We start from the raw sequence: 17,646 nt of genomic DNA on the forward strand, positions 1-17,646 counted from the left end.
GCTTAAAAATAACACCTGAACTTTTGCTCTCCATGTACACTCTGTACTTGTGAAATGCTGCAAACTAGGTTTTAATTATGGGCAAATCACAAAAAGCAGTCATGCAAAAAAAGGAATGATAAAGGGGAGTGAATCTTGTCATTTTTGCTCCTTACGTTCACCCCTAACCTATACTAACTATAGCGTTGCCAATTATTTTCATATTTAGAATTTTTCAAAAATGCTTCACCCAGTCGATAAATACATAAAAACAAAATTTAAATGAAGACTAAAATCCTCTGATGCGAGAAATTACTCTCGTGACCTGTACAGAAATGAACAAATATCCAACACAATGTAATGTGAAGTACATTTTGAGGATGCAGAGTCCAGTGTTGTCACACAATGTCTCACAGAATGACGATTCAGCTCCTACAGGTTTAACAGGAGAAACAGGATAAAATAACTGTGCGATTGAGTTAGAAGCAGGGGATGTTATGGCAGTATCGTCTGGTGAGCTTCCCGCTGTTTGTGTGGCTAGGACCACCCTACTTACCCGTTTGGTCCTTTGGCTTCCAGAGTTAACAAGAGTTGAGTACATCAAAGCTTTGAGACGTTTCAATGTGATAAGGTGCTATATCAACTGCAAGGATCATTAAGTATTATTTTGAATCTCCAAATTGAGCCTAATCCTTCCAGTGCTGAAGAACAAGCACAAAATAATATAACCTAAGGCTAAGTTGCAAGACTGTGGTTTGGATTTTAAAAGTTTGTTCTTTAGCAAATTTTTTTTTTAATCTCGACTCAGAGCTTTTGGGTGAGACACACCTCCCAGTGTGTGCGCTCAAACAGCAATAAAACTTCTGCTGGAAATAATTATCTAATATAAACTTGTAAACTTGATACTTGCAAGGACTGGCAAGGAATTAGACTCATTCGTATCGTCATTTTCCGGTACTGAATGCGATTTCTGCCATTCCATCCCACTAGGCTTCCACTCAAGCATTTGCACGTTGGAACTTATAAGAAGCCACGAGACGGAAACTACATTGAAGCGACAAACTACGTCTCAAATGTGTTTCATTAATAAATGTGTGACATAAACGTGCTAGTGATAGCACATCAACGCACTGCGAGTCTTGATTTTACTTATTTGAAAGTGTTCAGTAAAATTCAGTTTCAACCCCAAATCCTGAAGGCTGCCCTGTGATTAATTAACATCAATAATAACAAAGCTTCAATCCCTACCCGCAAGGTATATCAGTGCTGAGTATTTCTCATTAATTTTCTCAGATATCCATCTCTTTATTCCCTATTTATCCCCATTTTCTTGCCTTTCACAACAAATATCTTGCGCTTCCCTGCACAGCCGAAGAGCAAGAAATTGTACAATAGTAATAATCCTTGCATTTGATATAGCACCTCATCACGTCTTTGAGACATCTCAAAGGACCTTCACAGAATATACTGTAATTGCTAACTAATTGATACGAGGCAGGGTAGAGATTGGGACTGACTCCATGGGAGGATGAATACGCAGAGAAAATAGTCACTGAACGCTAGAGTAAATCCTGTGAAGCACTTTGAGACATCATCCCGATGGGAGAGGCACAATATCAAACGCAACGATGATCAGTAGCAAATAATTTCACTGTGCGACTTAGACATTGACAATTAGAATCATCCACGTGCTTCCAAGAAATCCTCTCTCCCTCATTTAAAAATATATGGCTCAGTAATAACTGCTCGATGTTCCAATTTGCTGAATGATTTTCTAGCTAAGTTCAACATAGTGGCCCTGATAATAATAATATTAATAATCGTTGCATTTGATACAGCATCTTATTACATCTTTTGAGACGTCTGAAAGCCTTTCACAGATTATACTGTAAAGTGAGTTGACTGTATATTTGTGACCAGCCTTCGTCTATCAATTGGCTGGCTGTGCGGGTGTAAAACAAATCGTAAGATTTTCTTTGTACTCTTAGGTTTTATTTTCCCTCAGGATATTAATAATCACTTCTAAGATGTAGCAGCTAGGAGATTTCAATAGAAAACAAAAAAATCAAGCTAATTTTAGTTCCCGTAAACACAGACATCTTGTAAAAGCAAGAGATTAGTTGTAATGAAAGCTCCGTAGCCACTGTCACGATATTGTGGAATCTTCCTAGTATTGTGGTGTCTACACACTAACACACACAGATTTCCAAATGTCAGTGGAAATTTCCAAAATATTTGTTCAGTAAATCTGGTTTTTAGAACCACAGCACTTTAATCAAGGAAACATGAGAGGTAATGCCACAGACATAGCAGTGAGACACCCCCCACCGCCTGACACACACACAAACACGCAGACACACACAGACAGATGCTTACGCATGCAACAAATTCAGATTCTGTACTCACTAAATAACACATGCCGGAATTTTAATTTTATTTATATTGTACGCTATTTACATGGAGAAAGAAAACGATCAGGACTAACCAGAGTAGACAGCAGTGCGTGTGTGTGGCAGAGCCAGTTGGTGTACAGATACATTGCACTTGGGGCCATTGGGTTTGTTTGTGTGATCTAGATTTATTGCTATATTTAAAATATATATAAATATATGTGATATATATCTATTTTGCCCACAAAATACAGTCAATTGACTTTACAGTGTATCCTGCGAAGCACTTTAATAATAATAATAATCCTTGCATTTGATATAGCGCTTTTCACGTCGGGAGGACGTCCCAAAGCGCTTCACAGAACACACTGTAAAGTGAATTGACTGTATATTTGTGGGCGAACGCAGCAGCCAATTGCGCACAGCAACTTTGAGACGTCTCGAAGTTGTGATAAGGCGCTGTAGCGAATGCAAGGATTACTGTCATTACTATCTACCACACTGTGAGTTGTTGTTCAGTGTCAAATGAATTGATGGTTGAGGGGAGTTTCCCAAAAACCATTGAGCAATGGCTGATGGACGGAGCCCCTGACTCAGTACCTAGCTCAAGAGAAGCACTGCAGAGAGTGTAGTTTCTCCCGGTGTCCTGGCCAATAATTCCCCCAAATAAAGTTGACACCTTGCCACGCACAGATTGGCTACCACATCCACCTACTAAGTATGCAGTGACTACACTTTATAGTAACTCCTGTGAAGTGCCTCCCAATTTGAAAAGCACTATATGACACGCGAGGATTATCGAGTTTATTATTATCATTTCAACCCGAACTCAGTGTTCGGTTTTGTCGGCTTGACGCCGGGCAAACAAGCAGGTTATATGCTTGTCATACTGCTTGGGGTAGGGAATAAAATAGTGTTTATTATAATCTGTAAATGGCACAAATCGCAAGTGAAAAATCCCACTGTGAAAAATCACCAGTGATAGCTAACTGGATTAGAATCTTTGCCTACAGGCACCCAGTACAAGATCAAGTCTTTGCGGCCTCCTCCAGACTACCGACATCAGGTCCATGAAGCATTGATGCAGCTGCCCCAGTTGACCTATTTAATATACAAAACAAGGGACAAGAGTTCTTGGCAACAATGCTGTCTGCAAGAGAATTCAAGGCAGCCAAAGCAGAAAATAAAGCTTTGCCACTGGTATTCCATACACATTTTTGGATTCATAGAGAATGCCAAGATATACCCTCAGCAGCCCTACATTCCTGACATATTCACGGAGATCAGGCTGAAGAGTTGATGCTCGACTAGTGAAGATTAACAGGCAAACTCCATCTCAGTAGGTTATACACCAGCGATTCAGTCATAGAACATGTCCTTTTGCTTTTAAATATAGAAAGAGATTTGTTACTTTCTCCCCTTCTTTTTATTTGGTCATTCCCACAGATAAACAGATAAAGTTAACAACCCAAGCTGTTAACTGGGGCAAATTGAGCCAAACATTGAGACTTCAAACTCTCCTACCAACTTTAGGTGCCACTCTTCACTGACTCTGACTCTGTGTTATAACTGGACATTTAATTATTTTCTCTTATCTTCATTCACTTACTTGACCCCCCACCCGTCCTCCACCCCTCCTGACCCTAACTGACTGTACAGCGCCCTGGGAAGTCTTTCCGATGTGAAGGGCGCTATACAAGCATAATTTGTTATTGTTGTTGAACCTGCTCCTTGGCTCTACCAGCTATTGGAGGCCACATTAGGAGCAGGAGAGGACTCTTATCTTCCAGAGGATCCACCAAGGATGTCTTACTCATCCTTACTCTGACACAGTCCATTAATACTCTAAACTCAGCACCACCAGATCAAACCGATTTGTTTGCTAAACTAGATCTGCAGCACATGCACTTCATTCAGTCAACAAAATTAGACAGTTCCAGGATATGAAACATTATCTGAGCTGTGAAAAAAAACATAAAAAGTTCCAATCTCATATCTTTACATAGAGTTTGGAAAATCTGTGGCTTGAAATTGCATCTATTCTTACTTAGCCTGTGAGCTCATTTTGTCTTCAAATTTAAGATCACATAGAGTTGTGCAAAACTCTTCAATCCCGTCTTAGTGTGGAAGCCGATTCTTTAAAGAAAAGCTGTCATAATATTTTATAGTACACAAGATAGCGTTTGAATGTTTAAAAGATTCCTCCCTAGATAAATCACTCTTGCAAGTTACAAATTTTGCCTCCAATTATCCTTACAAGGATGTATGTTGTGCCATCAAAGGGTGCGTCTCTAACCTAGATCATTCCTAAGCTATTCATGAAGTGTCCTAATGCTGCACCCCCACACGCCAGCATTTATTTTGTAAACAGGAATGACCACGACATTAATACAGAGCAGGGCTCACGGTCAGTTCTAAAATGGTTGGTGCCTCTTAAAACTGTGCTGTTTACTCAAAGGAAAGGCTTACATTGAAATGGAGCCATGTAGTGTATTGGTTATAATCCCTCCAAAACAAATAGTAATTTGGTCACTCAATCCACGACTGAATGAAAAAAAAGATTTTTTTTTAGAAAAAAGGCAAACGAACAGTGAAAAGGGACATTACAGGAGAGACCAAGGAGGAAAAATACAAAAGGAAATGAGACTCAAATAGGACAGAAAGTTCTGATGTTCCAAGATACTCTACTTTTCTATTGAAAATAAACCAAATTCTGTCCCATATTGCTTTTATAATACTGTAATAATTCTTGCATTTGATATGGCGCCTTATCACGTCAGAAGGACGGCCTAATGTGCTTCACGGGATTAACTGTAAAGTGTAGTAATTGTGTATACTGTTTAAGTGAACGCAACAGCCAATTTGCACACAGCAATGTCCTGCATACATCCATGAAGTGACCAATTTAGCAGAAGGATTGTTGGCCAAGACACCAGGAGAGAGAAACTTCCTTCTCTTTTCGAATAACGCCATGGGATCTTCAACGTCCACTCGAACAGGCACCAAAGGACAGCACCTCACCTCCAACCCAACATCGGAGTGTCAGCCTAGAAAGACTATATGAGTTCCATGTTCTGGAGTGGTGCTTCAATCTGCAACCTTCTGACTCAGAGGCAAGAGTACTACTGACTGAACCAGACTGCCACACATAATTGTGTGTGAAATAAATTGAAATTGCTAGTTTTAGAGTAAGTTAGTATCGCCACAGGCAGCTGAAATAAATGCCAACACATTTTCATTGTGTTACATGCATCGGGTTAGGAGGCTCAGTCAATTCTCCAGTTAACACGCAAGCAGTTCAGAAGACACAGCGATGCAGAGCCAGACAGAGAGCTAGGCGCTAGAAGCACTTTCAGGCCTCATTAAAAGAAAGTAATTTCTGAAATAACTACAGTATTTGGATTAAATCACTCTCATCAGTGAGCAGTACCACAGCCACACCATATTGAAGATTGTTAGCTCCATGAGTACAACTCAGTCCATGTACCCTACAACATAAAAGCCTGTTCAAATTTACCAACTGTGTGTCGGCCTGGCTCAGTTGGTAGGTTCACTTCATGGCTGTTTGTGGGACATTGCTGTACACAATTTGTTTTCGTATTCACCCACATAACACACAATTACTGCACTTTACAGTAAATTCATCGGGACTCAATGCTTCGATAATAATCCTTGCATTTGATATTACGCCTTATCGTGTCATTGAAACGTCTCAAAGAGCTTCGCTGGATATAATGTGAAGTGATGTGTACGTTACTACACCAAATGCAAGGATTATTAAATCAAACAACATAATAACCATCCATTCTAGTACAATAGTAATAATAATGATGATGGCGAACAAAAGGAACACCGAGGTTCAAAATCTTCTCTTCCTCCCCTCCTCAAATGTTCTCAATACAACAACATAAACCATTGATCAACTTGATTTTATACTTACTTTTCACTCTTGCATGTTCCATTACTTTACACTGCCACAAACATGGGCAAATGGTGCCAAATTGCGTCCAAATTTCCACTTCCTTTGACTACAAAAAGCCAGTCATTACACTTAGTCACACTAAAGCTCTTAAGACTTTTCACATCATCCTTTCTTTTTGGGAGTTTCTTTAAAAAGATAATAATTTCATAGGTGTAAGGGCATAGCGCAACGAGGGAGTGGTGAGGCACAAGCAGATTTGGCAACAGTTACAGTAAACCTGACCATCAGAACACACACACACACACAACTGGTGTTTGACTCCTTGGATCAAATGCAAATCAATCATGAACACGTGACCCCAGGACTCCCCTGGACAGCTGTTTGTAATAACCGCACCCGATGCTCCACCGGAATATTGTAACGCTTCAACACAGCGCAATCCTGGAAAAACTCGCGCCCACTCATTCACCTTAGACGCTGGCAACACTTGAGGTCCATTGGCGGAGCAGGGGGTGCCGAGAGTCAGGGTTGGTGTGCAAGGGGCTCTGTGAGGTGACAGGAGGAGGAGGAGGGGGGTGGGAGGCAGCGAGAAAGGAAAACGACATATTTGTGATCAAAGCCAAACTGCAGTCGCCTCGGAGAGAGGAACCAGGAAGGAGAGAAACAACGTAAAAGCTCCTCCGCCAAATTCCGTCAAATGTCTGATCGTTGCTGGACTGCCGGGAGGAGGCAGCAAGGCGCAGCGACGCAACGCAAAACACAATACAATACTAACTTTGGGAGGCGCCTTTCACGTCGGGAGGACGTCCCAAGAAGCAAAGCCGAAGCCAGCGGGGACTCCAAATGCTAGAGAGGCTTGGAAACCCCCGGCCACAGCCACAAACGAGACAGGGAAACAAAAGAACAATTTAATCTTTCGAAAAACAAACTACTTTGGGGGGAGCGGATGGGCTGCTGAAAGGGTTAATAAACCCATTGAGATACAAACAGTTTGCCTCACATTTGGAGACGAAATCTCTAATCAGCGTTTTCACCTACAGTAAGAATGAGCCAAAATCCACCCACCCTCGACTCCCACATCAAACAATCGTTCTTTGACAGGCAGACACAGTAAAACACTGTTTGTGCCATATTGCCCGCAATCAGATCCTCCATTGTAATTCATTTCACAAGTGATTCATTTCAGCTCGGAATCTTTCAGCCCGCGTGTTATATATCTACACTCGCTCTCTGTGAGAGTGTTCTGCTTTCATCTTCTTCCAGCTACTCTCAATGCTGTTGTGCACTTTACTCTTACAGAAAAATCCATTCAAGTTCAGCTCAGGGTTAGTTGAAAATAAACAGAGTCGCCACCCAGCTTTGCAACACATGCTTAGAATCTTACTGGAAGTGAGCTTGATAAATTAAAGAGAGGAGTGCAGTTTGAGGACAATTAAAAGGCAGCTTTAAGCCATGTGCTCACAGGAGAAACTCAGTTCATTTAAGCTCTGTTCAATTTGTAAGAAGGGAGGGGGGGGGGGGAAAGAAGAACAAGTAAATCGTTTCAGATTTGTAGCAGATTTATTATTAATCTTCCTGAACCTGGCAGTAAGACTGAGCGATTGCCAGGTTTCTAAGGAAGACACTAACGTCAAGAACCAGGCCAAATCAAGGAGCTTGGGAGTTCAGGTGGCCTGTGTTTCACTGTAGCAAAATCCCTTACAAATATATAATAATAATAATGTGGTCACTCAATGCACGACTGTTTGTGGGACACTGCTGCGCGCAATTGGCTGCCGTGTTTCGCTCACAAAATATACAGTCAATTCACTTTACAGTATATTCTGTGAAGCACTTTGAGACATTTCAAAGACTTTATAAGGCTCATCTTGAATGCAAGGATTATTATTATTAATCACCATGTTAAGCGGTTTGTTTTTCATTTGAACGCATATTGAATGGATCCAGTTAATACTTTGTCCCTGAAAACACGGGCTGTTGATTCAAAATCAAAGTAAATGATGCTTTACTGCCAAACCGAAAATGAGAGCGATCTTATAAAACAGGCAATTAATCACTGCACCTTTAGCTTGCAACACTCCTCAGATTAATTGAAACACCGAAAGTTATCAAACCAGTTGTTCTGTGGATAATGTACTCATACACTCAATGTGTAGTGTTGTGGCAATGTTCAGATTTTCTGCACGAAAACAAAACCAATGGATTACAGAAACCTGACTTGTGACAGTGGCCAATGTGATAAAATTAGCCAAACAGCATAAGCAGTCCAGTTTCCATCATATGAGGAATAGGAATTAAAATGTGTCTGAAGTTAATTCAAAACGAGCTTTAGATTTTCAAGAGCTGCGTGTGTTTTTTATTTGGTCTGAGCAGGAGAGGAGCAACTTGCTCCCAGACCTCAGCCACCAACAAATGCTGGCAGCTCGGAGGCATGCGAAAACCCCACATTGCAACGCTGGCTAGTTTTTATCTCCCACGCTAGGAGGAAAGATTTGGTCGTCTGCGTTCAATGACTCCCGCATATGGGAGATTTTGAACTCGCCATGCGAGGGGAAACCGAGCCAATATGAGACGTCCTCCCGACGTGAAAGATGGTATACATGTGTACGTTGCATTGCATGGCGCTAGAAGAAATTTACCCTGCTTGAAACTAAACCGTCATTTTTTCCAGAAATCGGGTATCTTGCAAACAGATTCAAAAAAAAAAGGTCTACTGAATTGAGTTGAAAAAAAATCGCCTGCTGTTTACCTGTTTGTGGTGATGGTAGGACCCGGGCTGTGCGGATGGGGCCGTTTCGTACAGAGTACAGCTCCTGTGCCTCGCCAATTATCTGCATCAAAACATTGAGACAGTGATGGTCAGATATACAAAATATATAATTTTCACACGTTTGTCAGGGTCACATCAAAATAAAAATAATTACCCTTTCTAATCGATATAGACACCTCGGGAGGACATATCAGTGGATTCACTGTAAAGCGTAGCGACTGTGCATTTTGTAAGCAAGCGATGAAAATAACTTTCGTCACAAGCAGCTGTGCCACCTGAACCCGTGTTCCTGACGAGTCCAAAACGGTGATCGCAAAACAGTACACATGAAGAAACCCCAAGTGAAGTTCCTGAAAGGCTAGAGGTTAGAGCTGGTCTAACCCAGGACACATTTAGGGTGCTGCGCTCCGGGAAGTTATCTATTATGAAAAGCGCTATATATATTGTGGTTGTTGTTATTGCCATTGGACCTCTGCGCTAACCGCAGTCACAAAACATTGAGAAGGTATGGAACCGAGACAAAAGCATGATCCCACAGCGTAAACTCATCTTGGGGTTCAGATGGTTTGGACATACATCAGTTCTTAATGAGACTGTTGTCTTATAACATAACTGCCAGCAAGAGTGTGCTTCTTTATAACTGTACTATAGTTCTGTCTGGTCTAACAATACATGTCTGAACACCCTTCTTTTTGTCTCAATGTGAAGCAGCAGTTGTATAAACACTGATATAAAATATGTTGCACCACTCTAGTATGTTGGAGAGGAGCAATCGGCAAAGGCTTTAGAGCAGGTCTCCTCTGGGCACCCGAGCTATAAAACAACGTATAGCACAGGAAGGGGGGGGGGGGGGGGGGAGGATAAGGATAAGAACTGTAAATCAAAGTTACATTGAACAGATTTAGAAGCGGTGTCCTTTCCACTGATGTACGTGGGCGGTTGCAGAAACATCAAACATTAAGAGCAATCATTTCAAGCCACTTCTTATGTGATCTTAAATACTTAAGGAATTACCCGCTAAAAAAAATTATACTGTTTTGCTATAATCATTTCTAATGAGATTGGAGAAATACATCCTGTCTAAATATTTTTATAAACTGGGAGAAAAAGTTTTGCGATATTACCAAAGCAGACAATAATTACTGACCTCACCTAATGAGCCCCTAATTCTGAACTAATAGACGTTATCCCAAAAGAGCTTACAATTCAAGCTGAAGCCATATTTGTTCAACGCATAATAACTCCTTCAGAACATTCAGTCAAACTCCCCTCCTCCACCCCACAACTCGACGGCCAAATGCATGACCCAGTGTGATACTGAGCTTCAGTATTTGGGGGTTGGGGGGGGGGGGGGAGGAGAGAAAGAGAGAAAGAGGGCGGGGGACAAAGAGAGAGAGCGGGGGGGAATAGAAAGAGGGGGCAGGAGGAAGAGAGAGGGCGAGGGGGCAGAGGGGAGAGAAAGAGGGCAAGGGAATTGAGAAAGAGGGTGGGTGGGGGGTTGAAAGAGGGTGGGCTTCTACAATTGCAAGCAGCACCCAAAAAACCGCAACATTGGCGCCCAGCGTCCCCCACAGAGCACTACACAAGCCTGAATCACTGCCTTCAGGGAGGACGGGATGTGACGGAATTGAAAAATATCGATTCCAGTAACTTTGGAAGAAACGACGCGGCCTCAAAGATCTTCCTTTGCAGGTGACCGCGTGAAGCCGATGGGATAAGCTCCCGCACAGTGAGGATACGCAGCACGAGTACTTTAGATCTCTCCAAAGCAAAGCAGCAGATTGATGCAAACACGAGGCAGTGGCTTTCCAATAAGGTATTGTTAAACAGGGCAGTGACTTTGCCCTGACAGGAGATAGTCATCTGAAAAGCCTAACTTCCAGGTCACCTCCTATTAACTTCTATTGGTTTAAGTAACTCTCTCACATTTTACCCCAAATGAGAGAGAACCTTTTTGTAAACGGCATGATGCGCACGCCAGATGACTAACAGAGGGAGAATTATAAACCTTGCAAATTGATACAGCGCCTCTTCACGTCGGGAGGATGTCTCAAAGCGCTTCGCAGCATTGACTGTGAAGCACAGTGACTATTTCTAATGGGACTGGACTGGATGTGAATGCAGTGCCATTTCAAAGTGGCCAACATGGGACCTGAAACCACAATCTTCTGAACCAGAGGCTGGACCGCCACCAACTGTGGCCCCCCCTACCCTTAAAGAAGCCGTGCTCAGTTTTCCAGCTCTTCTGCTAGCACTATCTAAGACTTCATTGCTTGTTAAATTTAGCTAGCCAGTGCATTAAAGTAGCTTCCTTCATCCTTCTATAATGTACATCGAACATGACAGTACAAGGGGCAACTCGAGGTTTAACAGCATCCGAGAAGCTGTAGCGTGCTCAGCGACACCAGGGATGCAGGAGAGACCTTGCAGTCCGCTGACAGCAACAGGTTGATATGGGTGGAGGTAAATATCTTAAAAGGAAAATATAAACAAATTACTTGGATATGGATCAGGATACTGTTGGTTGGGGAAAATACTCCCATGTTATACCGCATGGTTGCACTTTGCTTGTACCCCATCCAAAGATGCCACTGTAGTTGGAACAGGTCACAAGGAAGGATTGGAGAGACCACAACACTGTATCCATGACGAAACATTTGATATAACACCTTGTCACGTCTTCGAGATGTTTCAAAGCACTTCACAGAATATACTGTAAAGTGAATGGACTGCATACTTTTGTGGGTGAAAGGCGGCAGCCAATTGCGCACAGCAGCGTCCCCACAAACATTCAGGATTGAGTGACCAGATTTTTTTTTTTTTTTTTTGAATAGGGATTATGACCTCCAGAAAAGCGATCCGCCAATCGACTACTTACTGTTAGGTGAACAGAGGCGTATGGAGTAAGGAAACTTGCCCAACGTTTCGCCCTGCCCGGGAATCGAACCCAGATACCCTCGCTTGCGAGGCGAGCGCTCTAACCACTAAACGACACGACTCCAGCTTGACACTGTAATGGAACAGAAGAGTGGGGATTCTGGAAAGTGGATAACAAATAGGCTGAAGGGATTTCTCTTGCGAAGGACGGACAGATATGAAATCAGGGCTACAACGAGTCTTTATTTAGACAGTTTAAAAACATTTTGCTGTCGAGTGAAAGCAATGTCAAACTTACAAAGTTACCAAAGGTGAAGTCATTGATAGTTCCCATGCCACTCGACTAAGCAAATGTTATAGCTTAAGCAAATTTCCCTGTAACCTGTTAAGACATCTTCCTGATGTACAAGGCTGCACATAAATTATTAAAGATCATTATAAGATCATGGGCAAGCAACTTGTATGTGTATCTGGACAGTTTTGTCCTATCGGCGTGTTCAGGGAGACTCTAAAGAATCTCATATCCCTATTCGGAAAATGGAAAAGGTGCAAAAGAACTTTACTTCCACAACAAGAAACAAGGGTAACTTCCAACAAACAGCTCTCACAAGGAAAAGGAAAATACCTTACTTTCTCCCAGCGATTTTGCTGGCTGTGACACAAAAAAGAAAACGAGGCTTCCGTTCAAAAATGGTTCACGGTCCTGTCATCTTCCCATCCGAAGAATTTTCAGGTTGGGCAAAACGGAAGAACTTACTTTAAAAAATTATCTGGAATCTGTGTGCTGTTCCACACCTTGTCCACTGCGTGTGGCTGATGTATGAAATAATTACGCACACCCTTTTCATTCATTATTCACTACCTCAGAACCATTTAGTCAGAAACATTCCTTCATTAACAATCTCAGAGCAGTGAAGTGAAAGCCTGTTGCCTTCAGAGAGCAGATTTTTTTTGTTCCCGAGTCTATAATTCAGGGTCTATGAATAATGTACGCGCTGGAGAGACTGTGCAGGTCAGTGGCAAAGCTGCTAAATGTAGAAAAAAAATGCTTCTTGCCAAGCTTTTCTTTAACCAAGATTATTCGTCAACAAAGCTGCTTTAGAAGACACTTATCTGTATCGCACAAAAGCTCCCGATTTCTCTCACCACTGATTCCAGTACCTAATTAGCCTGTGGCGTACAGGTGATGGGGGTTGGCCAAAATGCTGTGCGTTAGTGATAGCTATTTGGTCAGGTATGGCGTGTATGCAAGGTTGAACAAAGAAATTATGGAACCAATGGAATCTGTAATAAACGATCACCTCTGTGGAAGTGGTCAGAGATACAACCCATGAATGAATCGAGGAGTCCTAAATTGTCATTGTGATTCCTGAAGCACAAAGACAGTTTTAAACAGCGAGTATTGACTGTGGTTAGCAAACCAATTGAGAACTGTGTTTGTCTATTTTTGACATTGATTGCTTTTTTGGTCAGCCAGGTGTCCGTGACATTAAAATAATAATAACCCTTGCATTTGAAATAGCGACTTATCACACCTTTGAGACGTCTCAAAGCACTTCACAGAATGTAAGATAAAGTGAATTAACTGTATATTTGGTGGGTGAAACATGCAGAAACGCATCACTATCCTGAATAGCCAGGACAGGCAGCATCTATGGAGAATGGAAAGTGAGTCTACGTTTCGAGTCCACGAGTCTTCGTCAGAACTGGGTGGAGCATGTTGAGAGGGAGAGGCTTTTAAAAGCTAACAGAGAGGGGGTGAGGCAGGGCAAGGAAGACAAAGGAGAAAATGGGGTAGAGGACAGGGGATGATGGGTTAAAGAGGTGTTAATGATGCAACTAACTTCCAAGACTGCTGTTGAAGGTCAACTCGATTAATTCCATTGCCAGGAAATTCACCTCGAAGCAGGCTCAGCTCCAAGGAGACCCTGTTTAACCCTCCTCACTTCATACACACCCTTCCTTCCAGAAGTATATTTTGATTCAATTTTGACTGCATCAAGGCTGGAACTCAAAGCAGATCATCACCAGATCTATCAAACTACGTCTCAATGTCCCGGTTCAACACTATCTTGTATCTTGATCAAAACACAGTGCCATCAACTGCAAATGTACACCAGAAGCACGGATTCATAGAGGAAACTGCAACTGAATCAGTACAAGTGGATTTATTGCATGCTGAAGCAACAATTCAATTTATATTGATCGCTTGTAAATAGTTGATCCAAATGAATCTCATAACTGCATCTTAGAGGCCATGTGTGCTACTCAAATACAGACCTGGTATATCTGAACCTGTAGCTAACTTAATACATGTGAATAAACAGGAAAATTTAATGTAATCAAGTTAAAATAGAAATATACAGGATGCCTTACCACAACTGGGGTTTTATGCAATCCTGTTAAGAGTTTGGTAAACTGGCTGTAATAATAATAATAATAACATTTGGTATTACAAACAAAAACATAATAATAATTTTCATGTCAGGAGGAGGTCTCAATGCATTTCGCAGGACTTGCTGTAATGTGTAGTGAGTGTGTATTTTGTTGGCAAACATTGGCAGCCAAATTGCGTGGCACAACTGCCTGCAAAATACAGTCACTACACTTTACAGTAAACCCTGTCAGGCACTTTGAGGCATCCTCCTGATGTGAAAGGCGCTTCATCAAATGCAAGATTATTATCCCACAAAAGAGACTGCATTTCTAATGCCCTATTTAAATGCAGGTTTGGTGTTGATTCAGACAGGAATTGACGCCATCGACTGCTGTATGAATCCAGTTAGCAGTTCCACAAACTTTTGAACTTACAAAAGTTCTTTTCAGTGTTGTGCAAGAGCTGGTCACAATCCAGCTCTTTAAAAGCTAAGCAGCACTGGTTTGTGGATTCTGCACATGGATAAGCTAAGCAGAGTTCTTGCCTCAGTCTTTCAGTGAGTCATGTTCCTAAATGTCTACTGCTGGAAGCTTTGTCAAATCTCACCATTCGTATACGAGCATAAATGAAAGAGAAAAAGGAGGAAACAGACCTGAACTATTTAACCGTAAACAGTCCGAAAATGATCTTTTTTTAAAAAAAATCAAAGTCTAACAGAGTAAGTACCTACAGAAAACGGTACAAACACATGATTAACAGAAACCATATGGTTAGGACTGGAAGATCTTAATCACCACAAACACATATCCAATTTGGGAAACTCCAAACAAACAGGAGCAATACAATACATGAAAACAACATCGCCCGATTGCTCACACGGATTCCTCAGCTCTCGCTGTGACACCTCTCCAGAAACCAATGCGAGATTTTCCAGGTCATCATTCTTCATAGAGTTCAACAGTTCAGTGAACTCGTTCTGACTCAAGGATCCTTAATGCTTCGTATTTAAGCGAAACAGTATTTGTAGAGTAGTGCCACATGAAATAACATGCAGATAATTGTGCAGCATCTACTCGCAGCAAAAAAGCTCAACTACACAGCCACATCAAAGTCGACTCTGCACTCTGCACTCTTAGCCATTATATTGGACTGATCATTTGTCACTTCATATTTATTATCAAGATGGGAACAATTTGTTTTGTTTTGCAAACACCATTTACCACTGCAGAAGGTTTTCAAAAAATTCAAGTTGTGTTTTATAAAACAAAAACCGCATTCGTCAACATCAAAACAGCCAAAATATCACTTAGCACTATAACAAAGGCTTTCTGGAGAGGATTGCAAACAGCACCCTCCTCCAAGCCGGGCAGTAAGCCAACGCAGTCCCACTCTCAACAGAGTGCCATACCCTGGAGACCAAAGCAAGTGTCAAAACAAGTACCAGAGGGTATTGCAGCACAGAAAGAGACCATTCAGCTCATCACATCTGCTTTGACATTGATAACACTAGTCCTTCCATTTGATACAGCGTCTTATCACGCCTTCGAGACGTCTCAAAGCACTTAACGGGATACAACGACTGCGGATTTTGTGGGTGAAACACGGCAGCCAATTGCGCACAGCAGCGTCCCATAAAAATCGTGGATTGAGTGACCAAATTATTATGATTCTTCTTTTTTAAGGGATTATTACCTCCGGAAACCAACTAACAACCGAGTTCCTACTTACTGCTAGGTGAACAGAGGCGTGCGTGTGGAGTAAAGAAACTTGCTCAACCTTTCGCCCTGACCCGGTAATCGAACCTGCCCGCTCTCATTTTGAGCCGAGTGCTCTAACCACTGAACTACAGGACTCCACAAAACAAGAGGACATGCGTCTGGAGTTGCAAAAGGCAATTTCAGAAGGGCGAGACCAGAAAATATTTCTTTACCCAGAGGAAAATTAAGGACGGGTACAGGAAAGGATGGTTGAGGATATGATGAGAGAATAATTCAGTGGATATTGTGGAAGTAAGAGATCAAATGGGCCAAATCCAAACCACCGGATAAATTTATCACTATTCATACTAGTTCTGTTCGATTTGGCGCTTTACTTATTCAGTATAAAAGCAATGTCACCCCGTTCGTGCGCTAAATTTCACCCACAAATATACAGTCAATTCACTTTGCAGTATATTCTGTGAAGCCCTTTGAGACATCTAGAAGACGTGAAAAGCGCAATATCAAATGCAAGGATTATTGTTGTTAGTTATTATATAAACCTTCTAATCTAATCCCGTTTTCCTCCTCGCTTTTGATATAATTTTCCTCCTTCAAAGAACCTATGAACTCCACTCCGAGCACAGAAATCCACTTTGCCACCACCCTTTGTGTAAAGATTCTTTTTCGAGCCTCCATTTAGTCCTTTCCGTGTTTATCTTATGAATAATTTATCACTATTCACACTAGTTCTCTTCAATATGTGCTTTACTTATTTAATATAAAAGCGATGTCACTACTCTAGGTGACATTTTAGCTGCAGTACATCAATTAAACAGTTGCATTGAGACACACATTCCAGCAGTTGGTTTGTTCTTGGGAGCAATGATTTTTGTGCACATCGGGATGAGGAATACAGGACAATGAAACATTTCTTCGTGTCAGGATCGAGTACTCCTGCATCAAGAGGTTTTACTCATACAAAAACATAAGAATTTGCTAAGCGAAACAAGACCGAGGTCCATCTAGTTCGCCTCCCACCATCCTGGCAGTCGCTTGACAATCTTCAGATTACACCACACAATTTGGGTAATAAACAGTACAGTCAAACCTGTTTTCAGACCCACTCAGGGGACTAGACCAGTGTCTTCTGGCAGTTCACTGACTCCAGCAAATTTGCTGGGTTTGACACAAAGGAAAGTGATGCTTCCGCACAAAAATGGTTAACGTTCCTTGGTGATTTTATGGACACTTTTGCTGGATCCAGTAGGAGCTGGACTAAAACTGTCCAAGCTCATTTCGGATACAAAAACAGCTTCACAGCATATACTGTAATGTGAATTGACTGTATATTTTCTGGGCGAAAGGCGGCAACCAATTGCGCACAGCAGCGTCCCCACAAAACAGCTTCCCACATAATCCAAAACTTCTCCAGTTAGTTCAATGCCAGCAGGACGCTAATGCAAAGCCACTCAGAATAACCTGCGTTACATATTCGGCAAGGGACAAGAAGCAGGTGCTGGGAGACAGTAAAATGCCATTACACAGGTTGCCAGTTCAGCAACTGCCATAAACATATCAGAAACACTCAGGCACAGAAACCTTCCAGCTGTCGACACCTGCTTTTATGAAGT

The 17,646-nt window shown here is 41.8% G+C and overlaps 1 protein-coding gene across 1 annotated transcript in view; it reads right to left on the reverse strand.

Moving 5' to 3' along the window:
• The window catches only part of bcas3 (BCAS3 microtubule associated cell migration factor), a 308,857-nt gene that overhangs the window by 278,556 nt on the left and 12,655 nt on the right, over window positions 1–17,646 (reverse strand). Inside the window, exon 6 of the mRNA XM_007896549.2 lies at window positions 9,041–9,122. Coding sequence (XP_007894740.1) covers window positions 9,041–9,122 — 82 coding nt within the window. The remainder of the gene's footprint in view (window positions 1–9,040; window positions 9,123–17,646) is intronic.

Source organism: Callorhinchus milii, unplaced genomic scaffold, assembly GCF_018977255.1.
Source record: "Callorhinchus milii isolate IMCB2004 unplaced genomic scaffold, IMCB_Cmil_1.0 Scaffold10, whole genome shotgun sequence".
In the NCBI taxonomy this organism is placed as follows: Eukaryota; Metazoa; Chordata; class Chondrichthyes; order Chimaeriformes; family Callorhinchidae; genus Callorhinchus; species Callorhinchus milii.